The sequence below is a fragment of the Mercenaria mercenaria genome, chromosome 6 (assembly GCF_021730395.1).
Source record: "Mercenaria mercenaria strain notata chromosome 6, MADL_Memer_1, whole genome shotgun sequence".
NCBI lineage: Eukaryota > Metazoa > Mollusca > Bivalvia > Venerida > Veneridae > Mercenaria > Mercenaria mercenaria.
This window is the reverse complement of record NC_069366.1, coordinates 88,616,932-88,632,731: the sequence shown is the minus strand read 5'-3', so window position 1 is coordinate 88,632,731 and position 15,800 is coordinate 88,616,932. Positions and strand designations below refer to the sequence as shown.

The window sequence follows — 15,800 nt, the reverse complement described above, 5'->3', positions numbered from 1 at the left end:
TATAGATAAAGGCGACGCATATAAACAGCTGAAACGATCGCATACAAAGTTAAATATACCACACCAGGGATGTGCCTAATTATAATTGTAATTTAATTAATTATAATTAATTACAAATTTAGATCTAATTGAAAGTAATGAATAATTAACCACAAACTAAATTAAAGTAATTGAAATAAATTAATTACTGACTTAGATCTGGGTTGTAATTGTCAATTAAATCCAATTACTTTCAATTATTTTGGGTTTTTTACTGATCAATGGGCGTGTGAAATTTTCACAATGACAGTAAATAGCTGACATGTAATTACGGTATTGTTGTATCAACAATCAGGTGAGATCAAATAATTAATTATAATTAATTACTTTTGGCAAAATAATTGCAATTAATTAATTACTTTTTGAAAATGGCTTGTAATTTAATTTAATTTAATTAGCAATTTTCTCACTGTAATTGGAATTATTTAATTAATTTTGAAAATAATTAGGCACATCCCTGTACCATACAATCAGATGAAAGCATTGCTTATACATCTGAAAGGACCGCTAATATAAAGCTGAAAACACCGCACATACTGATGCAAGCACCCAATATAGTGTTTAGCGCATTATATTCATGTATAAGCACTGCACATACAAGTAGAGGCACTCCATATACTGATATATGTACAGCATAAAGTGCTATATCAACATCAGAAGACAGCTATGGCTTTCCATAAAAAGCCTATAAAATTCTGTAACACATCCAGCGGTGTTTTCATTTTTGGACTGTACGTTGTAACAATGACGCTGATATGGGTAAGTTGATGTAGTAATCATTAAGGTTATATTTAATTTATATCTTTAATACGTTTAGCAATTTTACAGACGTCATGACATACTTGAATTATTCGCTTTATCTTGAAAATTCTAAAAATGCTAATCTGAAATTATAACTTATAATTCATATGCCATAGAGAAATTCCAACAATTTTAGAATAAGAAATAAATTGAAAAACATTATTATTAAGCAGACTAAATACATCTATAATATAATTTAGCTTTTAAGGCGGTGCGTGAGTAGTGTTGCTCTTGATATTACCTCAGTCAAACTGAGTCTGCTATTATTTTGCTTGGTTGTTTTTTTTGTTCTATGCTTCCAAGACATCATCTTGTATTATAAACTATTCTAGCACAACACTGCTATTCTTGTCACTATTCGGGGTGTTTTAACAGAATAGTAAACATGTATTAACAGAGAGATTCTAGCCATCAGGCGCTGTCAAAACACATTTTATATATGCGCGTTCCGTGACAAAGTGTAAACGTGTTACGGCCCCAAAACGTATAATTCAAAATTAAATGACGTCAACTAGATAAAACAAACATTCCCGCGCTTTTCATGAAATTAAATGGCGTCGAAGGGTAATTTATTAATTTAATAGTTTTTATGCGTTTTATGCTAGAATAGCTTTAGCGCATGTACATTCCGTGCCATAACATCTTCAGAATCCCTCGGTATTCTGCAGATGTTAGAACACGAAAAAACATGCGTTCTGCCTTTAATCGAAAATAATCCTTCTAAAAACATATCCTATTTTTAAATTAAATTTTCAAGTAATTATTTTGAACGGCATAATGCCTCTTATTGTTTTCAGCAACGTCTGCTTTTAATACTTGTTTCATTGTGTACGATGCTACCAGTAGGAAATGGTCAGATTGTAGAAGCAGATATGCCAGTAGAGCTGATAGAATGTTTCCAGTTGCTACGCAATAAAACTGGTGACGTCAGTCAGACGTATGAAACAAACGAAGACGTCTATATTCAATGTCTAAAAGAGTTTCTATGGAAAGAAGGAAGCGTACAATGGAACAACTTCAACATAACTGAGAAGGACAAAGGATACATAAATTCAGTCATTGGTTCGGTAAATACTTTATAAATTACATCACGCAAAGGATTATTATCATAAAGCTTACAGATGTTTTATATATCTGTTTCAGTGACTTATTTACATAAAACGGTGGCTTATATTTGATAATTTCATAGTGAAGCTGCCAAATATAATTTCTACGCATGGGGGGAGAACAAAAATAGGATAATGCTATTATTAGCACTGGTTTATGTTCTGTTTTATTCTGATAATATATTTTGTTAAAATCTGTTGTTTTTTTTCAGTTTCTGACAGTATAATACACCTGACAGTTTATCAGAATACACTGTTTCAGGTCTTAAAATCTATTAAAAATTCATAAATAATCATCGTCAGTGTAAGTAGTTTTTTTTTTTTCTAGAAAATGAATGTTATTTTTAATAAAAACACAACACACGTACGTTGTACTGCTTTATGATTGGTAGATGAGCTGCATTTTTTTACAGTTGGCCGTTTTCCGATATTTTAATGTGGTTGCAAACCACATGTGTGCGTGTATAAAATTTAATCATCATGATTTAAAAGATGATTTTTTTTCTACTTGTAGACGGCCATTTGTCTGAATTAATAAGGATTTTTGAGTGCAACGTTTTTATTTTCAAGAAAAAGATATGTTATACTATGGAAGGCAAGTGCGTCATGCAAATTGCCAAATGCTAAATGTGGAATATGTAATGCTTAACGCGAAATACCTAGCGCTAAGTGCTACATACCAAATGCTCTATCATATAATTATACTAAACGCAAATGCCAAATGATAAATGTAAAATAGCTAATGCTTTTTTCTCAAACGATGAATACTTATCGTCAAATTGTTTAACTTCAGTAATTAATGTTTTGTATCTCTAAAAATAATGAACGGAACTTTTAATTACAGTTGAAACTGGGTATCTCGAATCCCGGGGATCGAGCGTTTTGCTTCGAGATAACCGATATACTTAAAATCATATTTTGTGCGACGGGACTTGAAAAATGTATTTGATATAGTCGTAATTTTGAGATAAGCGAGTTGGAGATATCGAGTTTCAGCCGTACTTGAAAACAAATGACGTTCTATTCGTCTAAAGCAATAACATGTTTTACCGGTCATGGGAACATGGGACCGAAACTGTTTAATATGTTTGGGGAGAAAGGGTTCATCGAAACAAAGTTATGTAATGAAGGCCAATGCCTATTCAAAGAATACTTTCTTCTACTGATATTTTCAGCCCTTTCTTTGAATGAGCATTTATCAATAAGCATTTGGCATTTATTGTTTCGCATTTGGCAATTAGAAATTACCATTTATCATTTGACAATTTGACATATGAAAGTCAATATTTGACATTAAAGCAATTGGTAAATAGAACTTTGCATTAACATTTTGGCATTTAGCACTTGGCAATTAAATGCCGCAACGACCTATAGCTATGTATTTATTTAAATCTATAAGCTAGGCGGGTAGTGACTAGTTTTATTTATGTATCAAGAAAAACATGTTGAATGACATTCAAGCGATGTTAATACAATTTCTGCATTACAAATGACAATGTTTACATACAATAATTAAAAAAAAAATATATATAAAACATTAATTGTACAGAAAATAATAAGACTCCATTTTAACCGCCATTTTCTAGTAAAAATTTTATTTCTAAATATTTCAAATTTTCTCCTTAAAAGTAACTTACTGAAAACATAATGTACATTGGGAAACTGTGCCTTTTTATAGAATATAAATTTCGTGTTAAACAAATATTAAAATCATATAGTAACATAATCATTTAAGCTCTCTGGAATTTCGATATTCAATACTTTCCGGCGCTATTTCTCAAGCATTCTCCCTTTTCTATGAATCCGCTTGTTTCCTTTCCAAAGCCGTTAAGATTAAAAGGAAAAAAAATAACAAAACAATTTCGTTTCTTATATGTAATGCATCATTAGCGTTAAACATCACTGATGAAGGTTATTCGGTACGTCCGGATCATTTTTTCTACAAAGTAGAATTTGATTTATCTCTGTTTTTGAAAATATTATTGTATTTTCAGAAAATTCATTCTTTAAAAGCATGATTAATTAGGTATTTCGGAAAAATCACATTCAATATTCATGACGTATTTTATATTTATATTGTATCGCACAGCTTGTCCGCCGCGGTAGGCAAAAGCGTTATGCTGGACCAGCTAATGGAACATTTCCAAGGACTGGATTCAGAATCAGACGAGAATATCGAAGAATCTCCGATGGGGAAAGATTTGCATTCCACAGTGCCATTAACCAGATGAAAACAGTAATTGTTGGATTTTATACGCATCTGGCCTTTTTGCATATTTTGATCCAGATCATTTTCTCTAAAATTTAGCAAACTTGTTTATTTAACTGAAGTACGAAAATGAGTTTGGTCGGCAATATGTGTCTATGATTGTTCAAATAGTTGAAGTCGAAGTTGTTAAAAAAATCTCATTTTTACATATTTTGCTAATAGATATATCTTTGACTTACATACCACTCGATAAAATAGTTTATATTTTCTGATTAAAGAACTTATTTTCCTTTCGGTTAACTGTGCAAAATACACAGCATGGATAGAATTTACGATTATTCCTTTAAACCTTATTTAAAGTTGTTCCGGTTCCCTAAAGTAATATATTATGTACGCCTTTCGAGAATTTAATACCTGCTATTTTACGCATAAGCCATATATCTTAAGCTCAAGCCATAAAATTCTAATTTGATTCTTAATTATTCCTGCAATTCTATGTGTTATTTTTACATCCATTTAGACAGGACAATATGATATGTATGCCAACTTGCACCAGGGAATCGTCATAACTTCAGCTCATGGTGGACCAAATTTTCTTGGCTGGCACAGGGTCTATCTTGCTTTGTATGTATTTATATTGTACTTCGTAAGTTAATACGAAAATCGCCTTGTCCGAAACCAAAACTGTATAATATCATAATATTATACTGACAACCATTGTTGCATTTTTATCTGATTATAACTATCCTATTAATAACATGTTTGTCCAGCAATGAACATATTTCAAAACTTAAACAATTTACTTGTTAGAATAGGTAATGAAAAAATTGCTTTTAAGCAAAACAATCTTAAATAAATTCATGGTTTAATCTAGTGGAACTGTGAACAGTAATTACGTTTTATCCGTATGTATTTTCGGCATTTCCCGTTTGTCACCGAAGCTATTGCTGAAATGATCTATATTTAAGGCCGAAGGTTGCCGAAATAACAGACGAGAATACAAACTCGCGCGGAAATTGCCGAGTGCATTTCAGGTCCAATCTAGTCTAGAGTTTAGAACTGAACTCGTAAAGTGACGACAAAACTGTTTTATTCAGCTGTCTTAGGCAATTGACCCTCTATGTAAAATGCATTTATTATATGTCTTGCTGAAACTTGTAGCATAGTTACTATGTATTATACATCTAATAAATGTCTCGCTGGAACGTGTAATACAGTAATTTAAAAAAACAACAACATTTATTGTATGTCACACTTGAATGTTGCTAATGTGTAATTATGAGTGTTACTTTCAGAGTTGAAGAAGATTTGCGCATGATAAATCCTATGATATCCCTACCATATTGGGATTCGACCCTTGACTTCGATATGGTGGAACCCGTTGAGTCAATTATCTGGACAGAGACGTTTCTTGGCAACGGTAATGGGTTTGTCACAACTGGTCCCTTTGCTAACTGGGCGGCGGCAGGTGGGCAATTAACTAGAAATATAGGTGGTGAAAGTTGTCTATTTTCGAAGGAGATTATCAGAAGAATACTTACCAGATGTCGTGTAAGAGACATAACATATCCTACAGCAATGGAAGAGTTTAACTTAGAACATTTCCACGGTGGTCCACATAATTGGGTTGGTGGTCAACTGTCTGGTTTAAATACAGCGGCACATGACCCTGTGTTTTTCTTACTCCACGCATATGTCGATTACGTATGGGAGCTATTTCGAAGTAGACAAGCGACATTTTGTGGAGTAAATCCATCTACTGATTACCCCCCTACTTTGGGTCACCACGCTGCAGAACGGCCAATGGATGGATTTCCCCAGTATCGAAATATTGACGGATACCGCAGCTACTGGACACAGTTCTGGTACCAGTACGAGCGTTCTCCTTCCTGTTCTATGTGGCAACCTTTCTGCGCAAGTCCATATTTGCGATGTGATTTGGCACGCCAGCGATGTATATCAGTGGCAAGAATGGGACCTGCTCCTATGGCAAGAGGTTTTGCAGCTGCTGGTGGGGCTGCTTCAGCGGCCTCACCTAGCTCTATGGCATCAGTAATGCAGGCTCGTTCTCAGGAATCAACAATAGCAATCGGTCCACGGTTCAGAGCACCACCTTCGGAGCCAAGAACACAGGCTGCTAGAATCGGAATGGCGCCCGGCAGAATGAGACGATCTGTCAAGAAAACATTAGATACAAGAAGCAATAAATCCGGAAATGAAAAAACGTCCAACTTTCCAACACTTGGATCAATATTTAAAGCATCAGCATCTGCCAACCGCACTAGAGGCTATCATAATGGAGCATTTACTGGAGGTGTCATTGGGATATATCAAGATTTGACAAGATCCGCAGCTATGAATGAATCCCAATTTCTAGGCTCTGAGTATATGCAGCTACTCCCTATGCCATATTATCACGAGACGCCTTTAACCGACCTGTTGAGGCCGCCCGTCAAAAACACATTTGTCCTCAATGGACATGTCGATGTTGCACAGTGGGCGTTTATCCCCGTTAGAGTTATATATACTAGTGCCTCTGAAAATCCACTCTCACATTTCCTAAGAAGCAGGCATGAATATTCAAAACACCAGTTTAAACAGTCATCAAATACAACCGAAATATCGTCAATAAGTCAGAGATGTATTCAAGACGAATCTGGTGCAATGCAAGTCAGAATACAGTCCAACGGGCTAAATTATAATGGAGACTACTCCGGTTATGCCCTAATTGACCGCCATTTACCGGTTGACTCTGCTACTACATATATTGGTATAAAATCTCCGGAAGTAGAGCATACCGAAGTCATCTTGTCTGCCGTTCACTCGTGTGGTCTCATGTGCCGAGCTCATTGTCATATACCTGAATCAGTACCGGCTGCATTTAAACCATGTTCAGGAGTTTTGAAAATATCAAACAACGATCCAAACGTGTACGGGCGCACGTATGAGGAGGCAGTGTCTCGTGTTTGGCAAGGAATACTTTCTGGTGGAGGGGTCCAGAATGAAAACATAAGACTTGTCTTTGATTGCTCCAATGTTGATAAGTCATCATGGTTTTCAGATAATGCGTCATCCAATGACACAATGTTCTGACTTTAGAAATTGGATATGTTAGATAGAAATGGTGGAGGGAAATTCGTTTTTGATAATTCAGCATGACAGCATATGGCAACTTAGCCGTGTGTTCAAAAGACCACTAATTAACCGTTCCAAAGGTTATTCGACAATATCAGATGGACCATGCCTTCAATTTGCAACGTGCTTTGATTTATTAAATGTTTCTTTTGTGTCATCTTTCTAAAAGTAAAATCAGCCAATACTGATTGGTTTACAGAGTGAAGCTTCCTTTGGTTTAGTTATTTTATTTTTGAACAAACCATCCCCAGGTAATATAATATTATAATATAACTTTTGAATATTTCATTTTTTTACTAATACATCAAAATGTGATATACAATTTTGAAAATAATCTAAACGCATGGCTTTCTCATAGGACTCCCGCCTCAATAACTACATTATTATGCTTGTGTGACACAGTTTGCCAGAAAATAGAGCTAAAATGTTTCAAAATGACTAGTATATTCATTTCATTCTCCCTAAAAATAAAAGATACATTTTAGAGGGGGCACGCACAAAACTCGTTTCCCCTTAATCCTCATACATCGATGGTCCACGCATTTTAGCCATTTATGATTGTTTTTCTTCGAAACGGAAAAAGTATGCCGACCGGTGGATCGAAACAATTTTAAAGCTTTACAGACAACATATTTTACATATCTTAAATTACAATAATGTATTGGTTAAATCCTACATATGCCTCATGCTTTGATGGGCATGTCCTCGACACTTCTCAATTGTAAATATGCTTTATGTTTTTTATGCCTTTGCAAGGCCTCTATGTATTTTTGAGTACTCCCTATATCCCGCATACCCTATTGCAACTAAGCCAAGAACAAGTCCGATCTTGAGCGCCTTTTTACCGTAAAATTTTACTGTTTGTTTATACACATAAGACGAAGTGCTGTTATTTATGTCAACAATTTCTTGAATGGATGGTCTTTTCATGATCCTGTTGTAGTATTCGTGAACAATTGGTCGTTTCTCGCTAGACAAATATCGAGGAGCAACGCCGATTAGCCTCAACCTAAACATTAGAATCGTAGCTGTAATATCAGCAGCGGTGAAGCTTGTTCCAATTAACCAATACTCTTGTGCATCTTCAGCGTCTGAAAATATATGAATAGTTAAGGTAACGGACTCGTTACGGCAATCGGAAATTTCCGTGCAAAAACGCATTCTGTGTATGCGATTTTGGCATCCTCAGGCCAACAAAAATATTTTTCTTCCTAACAAACGGACAATACCGAAAGCGCATACAAAGGATACGTAATTGACCGGAAAATGCCGATTGTAATTACGGGTCTACTACCTAAAAACTGATAGGGATAATATCACGGTACATCGGTGAACACGAGTTTATGTATTTGTAGATTACTTTATTTAGGAAAACTGTGAAAATATATCGTTCTACTTTCCCCACCCGCTTTTGTTTTGAATTTACAACTGAACAGAACTGTTTTTGTTCAACTCATCACTGCACTCGCTGATAAAGCATACCAGCAAACCGGAAACAATTCAAAAATATACTCCTAGCGGTAGGAATTGCGTTACAGTTTCTTTGTATCATCTTATAACAGCTGAACCTGCCTTTGCAACCACCTTTTATAAGCAGTCCTTAAGCAGTAGATCACTTCACTTCCCAAACCGAGGTTTTGTTATAAACTTAACCTTATCAAAGCAGTGACCTGCCTAACGCAGTAACATTAACTAGCCGCTTAATACAGGTTCGACTGTATTAATCAATTTATTGTACTTACCACGCTTTGATTGCTCCAATCTAGCCGCTAATTTATCAAAATCTTGTTCCAGTTCATCTAGGGCCTTGGCAACTTCGGACTCGCTTAAAATAGATTCATATCTTTTTCTGTTTAATTCTATCTTCCGCTCAATAACAGGTATTAATTCAGGTGGACAAGACTTTTTCTTTTGAAGAAGCTTATTGTAACTTCCTTGCATATATTGCTCTGAAACATTAATATTTTGAAATACAAATCTTTTTAATTGTAACGCACTCAGTAGTAGACTGACTCTGATGGGATCAGGTAGCGATTTTCTTACCTGAACTGGGCTGAAGGTTCAGGTTACTGTAATTCATTAACTTTGGGACTCCTTTAAATGTAACTTATAAAAAGAGTTCCGCTGTTGCACATTTCTCTACATGAAAAGACTAAATCAAACCTATTTTTTTAGCATTTTACGCAGTTAAGTTCTATTTATCTAAAATGTCTAAACATAAATTTAATAGCAATTCAGGTGAACAATTGGAACTTTTATTGACTTTGTGGTGGCTTCTTTTATTGAATTTGAAAAATGCTACATTTTGGATACCATTTTTTTCTCACAATGAAAACGTAAAAGAATAACGTCAGAAAGCGTTGTACAAAGTCAATATGAACAAAGCTAAAACACCACCGATTTTAAATTCACCGTAAGAATACATGTTACCTGCAGAAAATTTGTGAAACAACATAAAATCTTGTTTCTTCCAATCCCATTTAAAGTCTGTCATCTGACTGGCCGCATAACATATGTTAAACAATATTACATTTCACCATTTTAAGATTCATCAAAATTACTGAAGAATACCATTCACCAGTTCTTTTCCTGTCAAATCCGAACAACGGCGAAGTTATATCTTCTATACAAAACTGTCTATTGGCTAACACACCAAATGTTACTATACCAATTGGTATATTGTCAAGCAGCATTCGGAATTCCCGCACTTCTTGCCCCCTCTTGGTCTCCAAATCTGGTACTAGAATGGATCCTATTAAAAAAGAAAATAATTTTTAATTACTTTAAAGCACAGTAATTTCGCGCAAACATTATTTCGTGAATTTGCTCTGATTTGTCCTTTTTCTTATTCGCGAAACGTTGAATTTGCAATTTTGTGATACCCGAAATGTATTGGGACCTGTATAAACTGATATTATATTGCCATTTTTCCGCAAAAGCTTTGAATTCGCAAGTTACTACACTCACGTATGTTGGCGGATATAAAGTTATCGCTGATAGTATGTGTTTTACTGTAAATCAATAGAAAGTGTTTTGATACTTAGAATTTGCAGGCCTCTTGCGAAGAATGTTACGCGACGTTATGCTCAAGATAACAAGACTAAAACTGAACTATTTGCTGTTTTACCTCCATGAAATGTCACGAAGTCATTTCTGTTTCTGACGTCAGGGCCATTATTGGTAATTATGATAATTTAAGAATGATAACAGGAGCATTTTCAGCACAAAATTGTATCTATTTATAGGTACTCATGTAATAAATGCAATTGTACTTTTTAAACATTCTTTTCAACTTGATTGTCATTCTGTTACATTAACTGTCATATTACTATTGTTGCCATTATTGTCATAATCATGCTATTATTAGACATTTACGAATTAAGTCTACGTGGACTGTGAACACCTAAGACGATCGATTTTTCAAGGGGACCGTCTCAACATGAAAATTTTAATTTATGTGTGGTAGGAAAACATTCCAATAATGATGGTAAGGTCTGGCTTATTATGTTACCGCACAGTATAAGATTTGGATTTGTCTGTCCGTCTGTCTGTTCGCCAGAGAGGTGTTTTGTTATGCATATCGCAAAAAGTATTTGATCTAGCGTCATAACACGTTCCCGAAAGGTTCTTCAATATTATAAGTTGCGCATCTGCGACAAAGTTGAAAAGATGAGCTTATCTGTTCGCAATGTATCCGTATTCCATCGTCGACGTCGGCCGAAATGAAAATAAATCTTTACTGGGTTAGCTGGGATCAAACTGTAGGTCAGCAGGTAAAACATTGTGAAAACTGTAGAAAACGTAATATCTTGCGTCTCCATTCCTTTGTTGTTACTATACGCCCGAAGGAACGTATTTTGGTGTTCGTCTGACCGTCTGTCTGTCTATGTGTCCGTCTTAGGGGTCAAAGGTCATATAACTTTGTTTCGAGTGCGATGTGTAACTCTTAAACTGCTTGAAGGATTTAAAAAAAAACTTGGCACAAATGTTCACCACATTGAGACGACGTACAGAGCACATAGCTCGCTTCAAGGTAAAGGACCACTTTTATTTGGTACAACATGGATGGTACCTGCAAAGTTAATGTGTATTTTGACACATCTGTACCTGTTAATAATTTTAGTGGACTAAGAGTTTTTCGGGGAATTTCTTCCCTTTGTTGTCATTTTCCTTAGGACATCAACAGTAAAGTTTCTTTAAATTTTGCTCCCATCCTCTGATATTTGACTTTATCAAAACCTTTGGGGCCTCCATGGCCGAGTGGTTAAGGTTGCTGACTTCAAATCACTTTCCCCTCATCGATGTGGGTTCGAGCCTCACTCGGGGCGTTGAATTCTTCATGTGAGGAAGCCATCCAGCTGGCTTACGGAAGGTCGGTGGTTCTACCCAGGTGCCCGCTCGTGATGAAATAATGCACGGAGGGGCACCTGGGGTCTTCATCCACCATTAAAGCTGGAAAGTCGCCATATGACCTATCATGTGTCGGTGCGGCGTTAAATCCAAAAAAAAAAAAAAAAATTATCAAAAACTTTTACCAAACAATCTAAGTTAAAAAGGGACATAACTCTGTCAAAATTCAAATCACAGTTATGAGGATTGTTTTTCCTGGTGTAGACTTCGATAGTAAATAACTATTTTAAGTTTAAAGTCAATAGCTTTGATAGTAACAGAGACATTTGACTTTATCAAAAACTTTAGCCAAAAATTCTAATTTAAAAGGGGGCATTATTCTGTCAAAATTCAAATCAGAGTTATAGGGATTGTTTCTCCCGGTGTAGACTTTGATAGTAAATAAGTATTTTAAGTTTCAGGTCAATAGCTTTGGTATTAACAGATATATTTGACTTTATCAAGAACTTTAACCAAAAATTCTAAGTTAAAAAGGGGCATAATTCTGTCAAAATTCAAATCAGATTATAGGGATTATTTCTCCTGGTGTAGACGTTTATAGTAAATAAGCATTTTAAGTTTCAAGTCAATAGCTTTGATAGTAACAGAGATATTTGACTTTATCAAAAATTTTAACCAAAAATTCTAAGTTAAAAAGGGGCATAATTCTATCAAAATTCAAATCAGAGTAACGCAGATTGTTTTTTCTGGTGTGGACTTCGATAGTAAATAATTATTTTAAGTTTCAAGTCAATAGCTTTGATAGTAACAGAGATATTTGACTTTATCAAAAACTTTAACCATAAATTCTAAGTTAAAAGGGGCATAATTCTATCAAAATTCAATCAGAGTTATGGGGATTATTTTTCCTGGTGTATACTTCGATAGTATATAACTATTATAAGTTTCAAGTCAATAGCTTTAATAGTAACAGAGATATTTGACTTTATCAAAAACTATAACCAAAAATGCTAAATTAGAAAGGGGCATAATTCTGAAAAAATTCAATCAGAGTTATGGAGATTGTTCTTCCTGGTGTAGACTTTGATAGTAAATAAGTATTTTAAGTTTCAAGTCAATAGCTTTGACAGTAACAGAGATATTTGACTTTATTAAAAATTTTAACCAACGGAGACGCCGACGCCGACGCCGGAGCGAATGCAATAGCTCTACTTTTTCTTCGAAAAGTCGAGCTAAAAACAGGCACATCCACATTTTATATCACCTACCGCATAGTGATGATATAATAACTCAAACCCTATTGCCGTTATAAAATCTTTTTCATATCGCACATAATATAATTAAACTATGTTGAGACAGTCCCCTTGAAAAATCTATCGCCTTAGGTATCCACAGTCCATGTAGACTTAATCCGTAAATGTCTAACAATACCGGTTTATATCAATGTACTGTATATGCATAAGACTTGATAAGCTTTATGCTCTGTTCTATTCTGTTTGCAAAGGTTAACTCTGTTAAGGACACGCGACACCTTTCAAAATTATTGATTTCCGTCATTACCAATGAGGAAAGTAGAGTAAAAGGACTGTCGCCATTTTCTATTGCCTTTTGAACATCAGAAATACATCTGAGATGAAAGACAATCCATATACAAAGACCATCGGGTGGCCTTTTCGGACAGGTCTGACTGTATTTTGGCATATTCACGTGGCACGTCGAAGAATAAAGACCAATCGTTTAAATTATTGATTCCGACACAGTGGATTGCAAGACGATGTTTGGCTTAAATGAAGTAACGGTGGGTTGTAGGGGATGAGGGGCGACATTTATTGTGTCAGCTCAATTTAAAATGTTTTATAGAAAGTAAAAAGTTGCTTGTATTCTTAGTATCGCACATTGCATAATGAATATTTTCTTAGTTGACGAGCAGAGGCATTTAATCGTAGTAAGTGTTCTGTTTGGCACTTCAGAACTATGAGTCGGTTAAAGAACACTTATTGAACTTATTGACCTTCTAGAGACTGCCTTAATTAAGGTTATTAGAAGGTCAGTAAAAAATCATCATTTAAATAAAAACGCGTTTCAAACCATATCCTCAAAGGGACATCAGAGTGCGTAAGGTCGCTTACTCCGAATCACTTGCCCATCACAAAGCTCGATCGAAGTTATTTTTGCTCATGAAGGACCCATTCAACTGACTTATGGAAGGTCGTTTGTATCTGTTGTTATCATAGGTATCTAAAATAAAGTCAAAAGCTGCACTTGTGTCTTCCTTCATTATTAAAAGCTGGAAAGTCACCATATAACCTAAAACTGTGTTGACGTGACTTAAAACCAAATAAAACACGCAGAAAATACCCTAAATGAATACATATCACATCGAAACATTGTTAATGCATGTATACCAGATGTAAATGTATGGTCGATGACGTCAATGATGACCTCAGATTCTGCAATATATTCGCCATCAAGCTCTAGTACAGGAACCTCTCCATTTCGGTTCATTTTTAGGTACCAGTTCTCATTTTGTTCGCTTGCGAACATATTTACTATCCGTTTCTTGAATGGAATGTTCTTTTCATACAATGCCAACAATGCCTGCAAAATACAGACAGCTTGTACACCATTAGATAAACTATTTTTTTGATTCATAATAACTTGGTCAATTCGGGTCAAGTTTGGCGTCCTGTCTAGACACTTAATTTAGTCCGCGGAGCTTGCACTTAAGAAAATGAAAAGAAAAAGGAGCTGATAATTATACAGTGATATGCAAGCAAACGCTTTATAGTGACCGTTCAAAACAGCGGTTAACAAAATAAACAAACTCTTTTCCCATCCCCCCTCCCATCCCTATCCCCAAAGTTTTTCATGATTGTTGCTCAATACTCCTGTATAGAATCATCCAATAGTTAGAATTCATTATGTATTGTTATCCAGTAAAATCTGTTAGAAATAGTGGGACCGAGCGCATCTAATCAAAATAATGTCAAAAATGTTTGACTGGGGTAATACAGTGTGTGATATCATTAAGTCTAAATATATTTAACGAGTCCAAAAGGCTTTAAAACGTCTTTGAATAAAGGAATTTGATCTCATTGACGATAAAGGAAATAGACCATTACAAAATGAACTCTTACCTTCAAGGAAAAGTAAGAACTTGGAAAATAGTATAAGGTAACATCCTTGGCCGCCATTTTGATTTTCACTGGTTGAAAATTATGCTACTCATAAATAATGATTACTTCGTACTTGTGTCTTTAGTCGATAATAAACAGATCCTAGATTTTGAACCTTCGAGATACAACAGGTAAAATTAACCTCCGTTTTCGATAAATAAAACTCAGTTTTATCACTGTTGTCTGTTTACTCTGATCTCAAACACTTTAACACCTTAAATAAGATAAGTGTTTGCTTATGAATGTTAAATGACAATAAATACAAAAAAGGAATAGATTAAGATAACTTTGTCCAATGGTTAATCTAAGAAGTTAGAAAAGTACTTGTCAGTCAACTAGACATTAAATGTACAGGCAGTTTGCAGTTGGATACGAGGTATTATTTTTCGCGAGTATTTATGTTCGTTTCGCTTAACGAATGCGAATATAACTCAAAGACGTTTTCGTTTCGGAATCAGATAACGTTTTTTTGCAGATATGCTGAAACCGAGTCTCTGGATGCAAATTTGTAGATATAGATTTTGTGATCCGAATCGCTGGATAAAAATGTATAGATGGATGATGATAACAATAGGTTAATCTTGGATATTTCATCATACATTTAGGGGATGGGGGACTAACAGAATAAGCGTGATTTGAATTTGCAAAATTCCATACCTGTATGAAGATCCAGGATGATTTTTACCTATTTTCCTGTGAGCAAGAACATATTCGGCATATTTGTGGAAAATAGCGATCTTCTTACTTTTTCAGACTGACTTCAGTCACCCAAGCCGGAAATCAATTCTTGCACGTTTCCGTTACCGTTTCATTTCCAATTCGGTTTCGTTTCGGTGTGAATATGAAAACACTCATTTTAAGCTGTAATGTCTTATTTCTATTCGAATATCTTCTTTTCAGTTTCGGGTTTTTTATATTCTCGGTATTCGGTATATCTGAGTGCAACTAGGCCAATAACAAATAGGCCGATCCTAAGCACCATTA

The 15,800-nt window shown here is 34.9% G+C and overlaps 2 protein-coding genes across 3 annotated transcripts; one reads left to right on the top strand and one right to left on the bottom strand.

Moving 5' to 3' along the window:
* Nucleotides 1-1,642: 1,642 nt before the first annotated feature.
* Nucleotides 1,643-7,251, top strand: LOC123549867 (uncharacterized). The gene is made up of 2 exons (XM_053546563.1): nucleotides 1,643-1,907; nucleotides 4,036-7,251. The coding sequence occupies exon 2, from the start codon at nucleotides 5,434-5,436 to the stop codon at nucleotides 7,246-7,248; it is 1,815 nt and encodes a 604-aa protein (XP_053402538.1). The 5' UTR covers nucleotides 1,643-1,907; nucleotides 4,036-5,433; the 3' UTR covers nucleotides 7,249-7,251.
* A 301-nt stretch (nucleotides 7,252-7,552) lies between these two features.
* LOC123548284 (ganglioside-induced differentiation-associated protein 1-like) lies at nucleotides 7,553-14,998 on the bottom strand. Of its 2 annotated transcripts, none has more exons than XM_045335426.2 (5): nucleotides 14,778-14,998; nucleotides 14,046-14,238; nucleotides 9,862-10,042; nucleotides 9,033-9,115; nucleotides 7,553-8,381 (listed from the first exon to the last, which is right to left on the bottom strand). In XM_045335426.2, the coding sequence occupies exons 1-5, from the start codon at nucleotides 14,832-14,834 to the stop codon at nucleotides 8,032-8,034; spliced, it is 864 nt and encodes a 287-aa protein (XP_045191361.2). In that variant the 5' UTR covers nucleotides 14,835-14,998; the 3' UTR covers nucleotides 7,553-8,031. The 2 variants fall into 2 exon arrangements, with proteins under 2 accessions (XP_045191361.2, XP_053402539.1); XM_053546564.1 differs by having other exon boundaries at nucleotides 7,554-8,381; nucleotides 9,033-9,239; nucleotides 9,869-10,042.
* Between the last annotated feature and the right edge of the window lie 802 nt (nucleotides 14,999-15,800).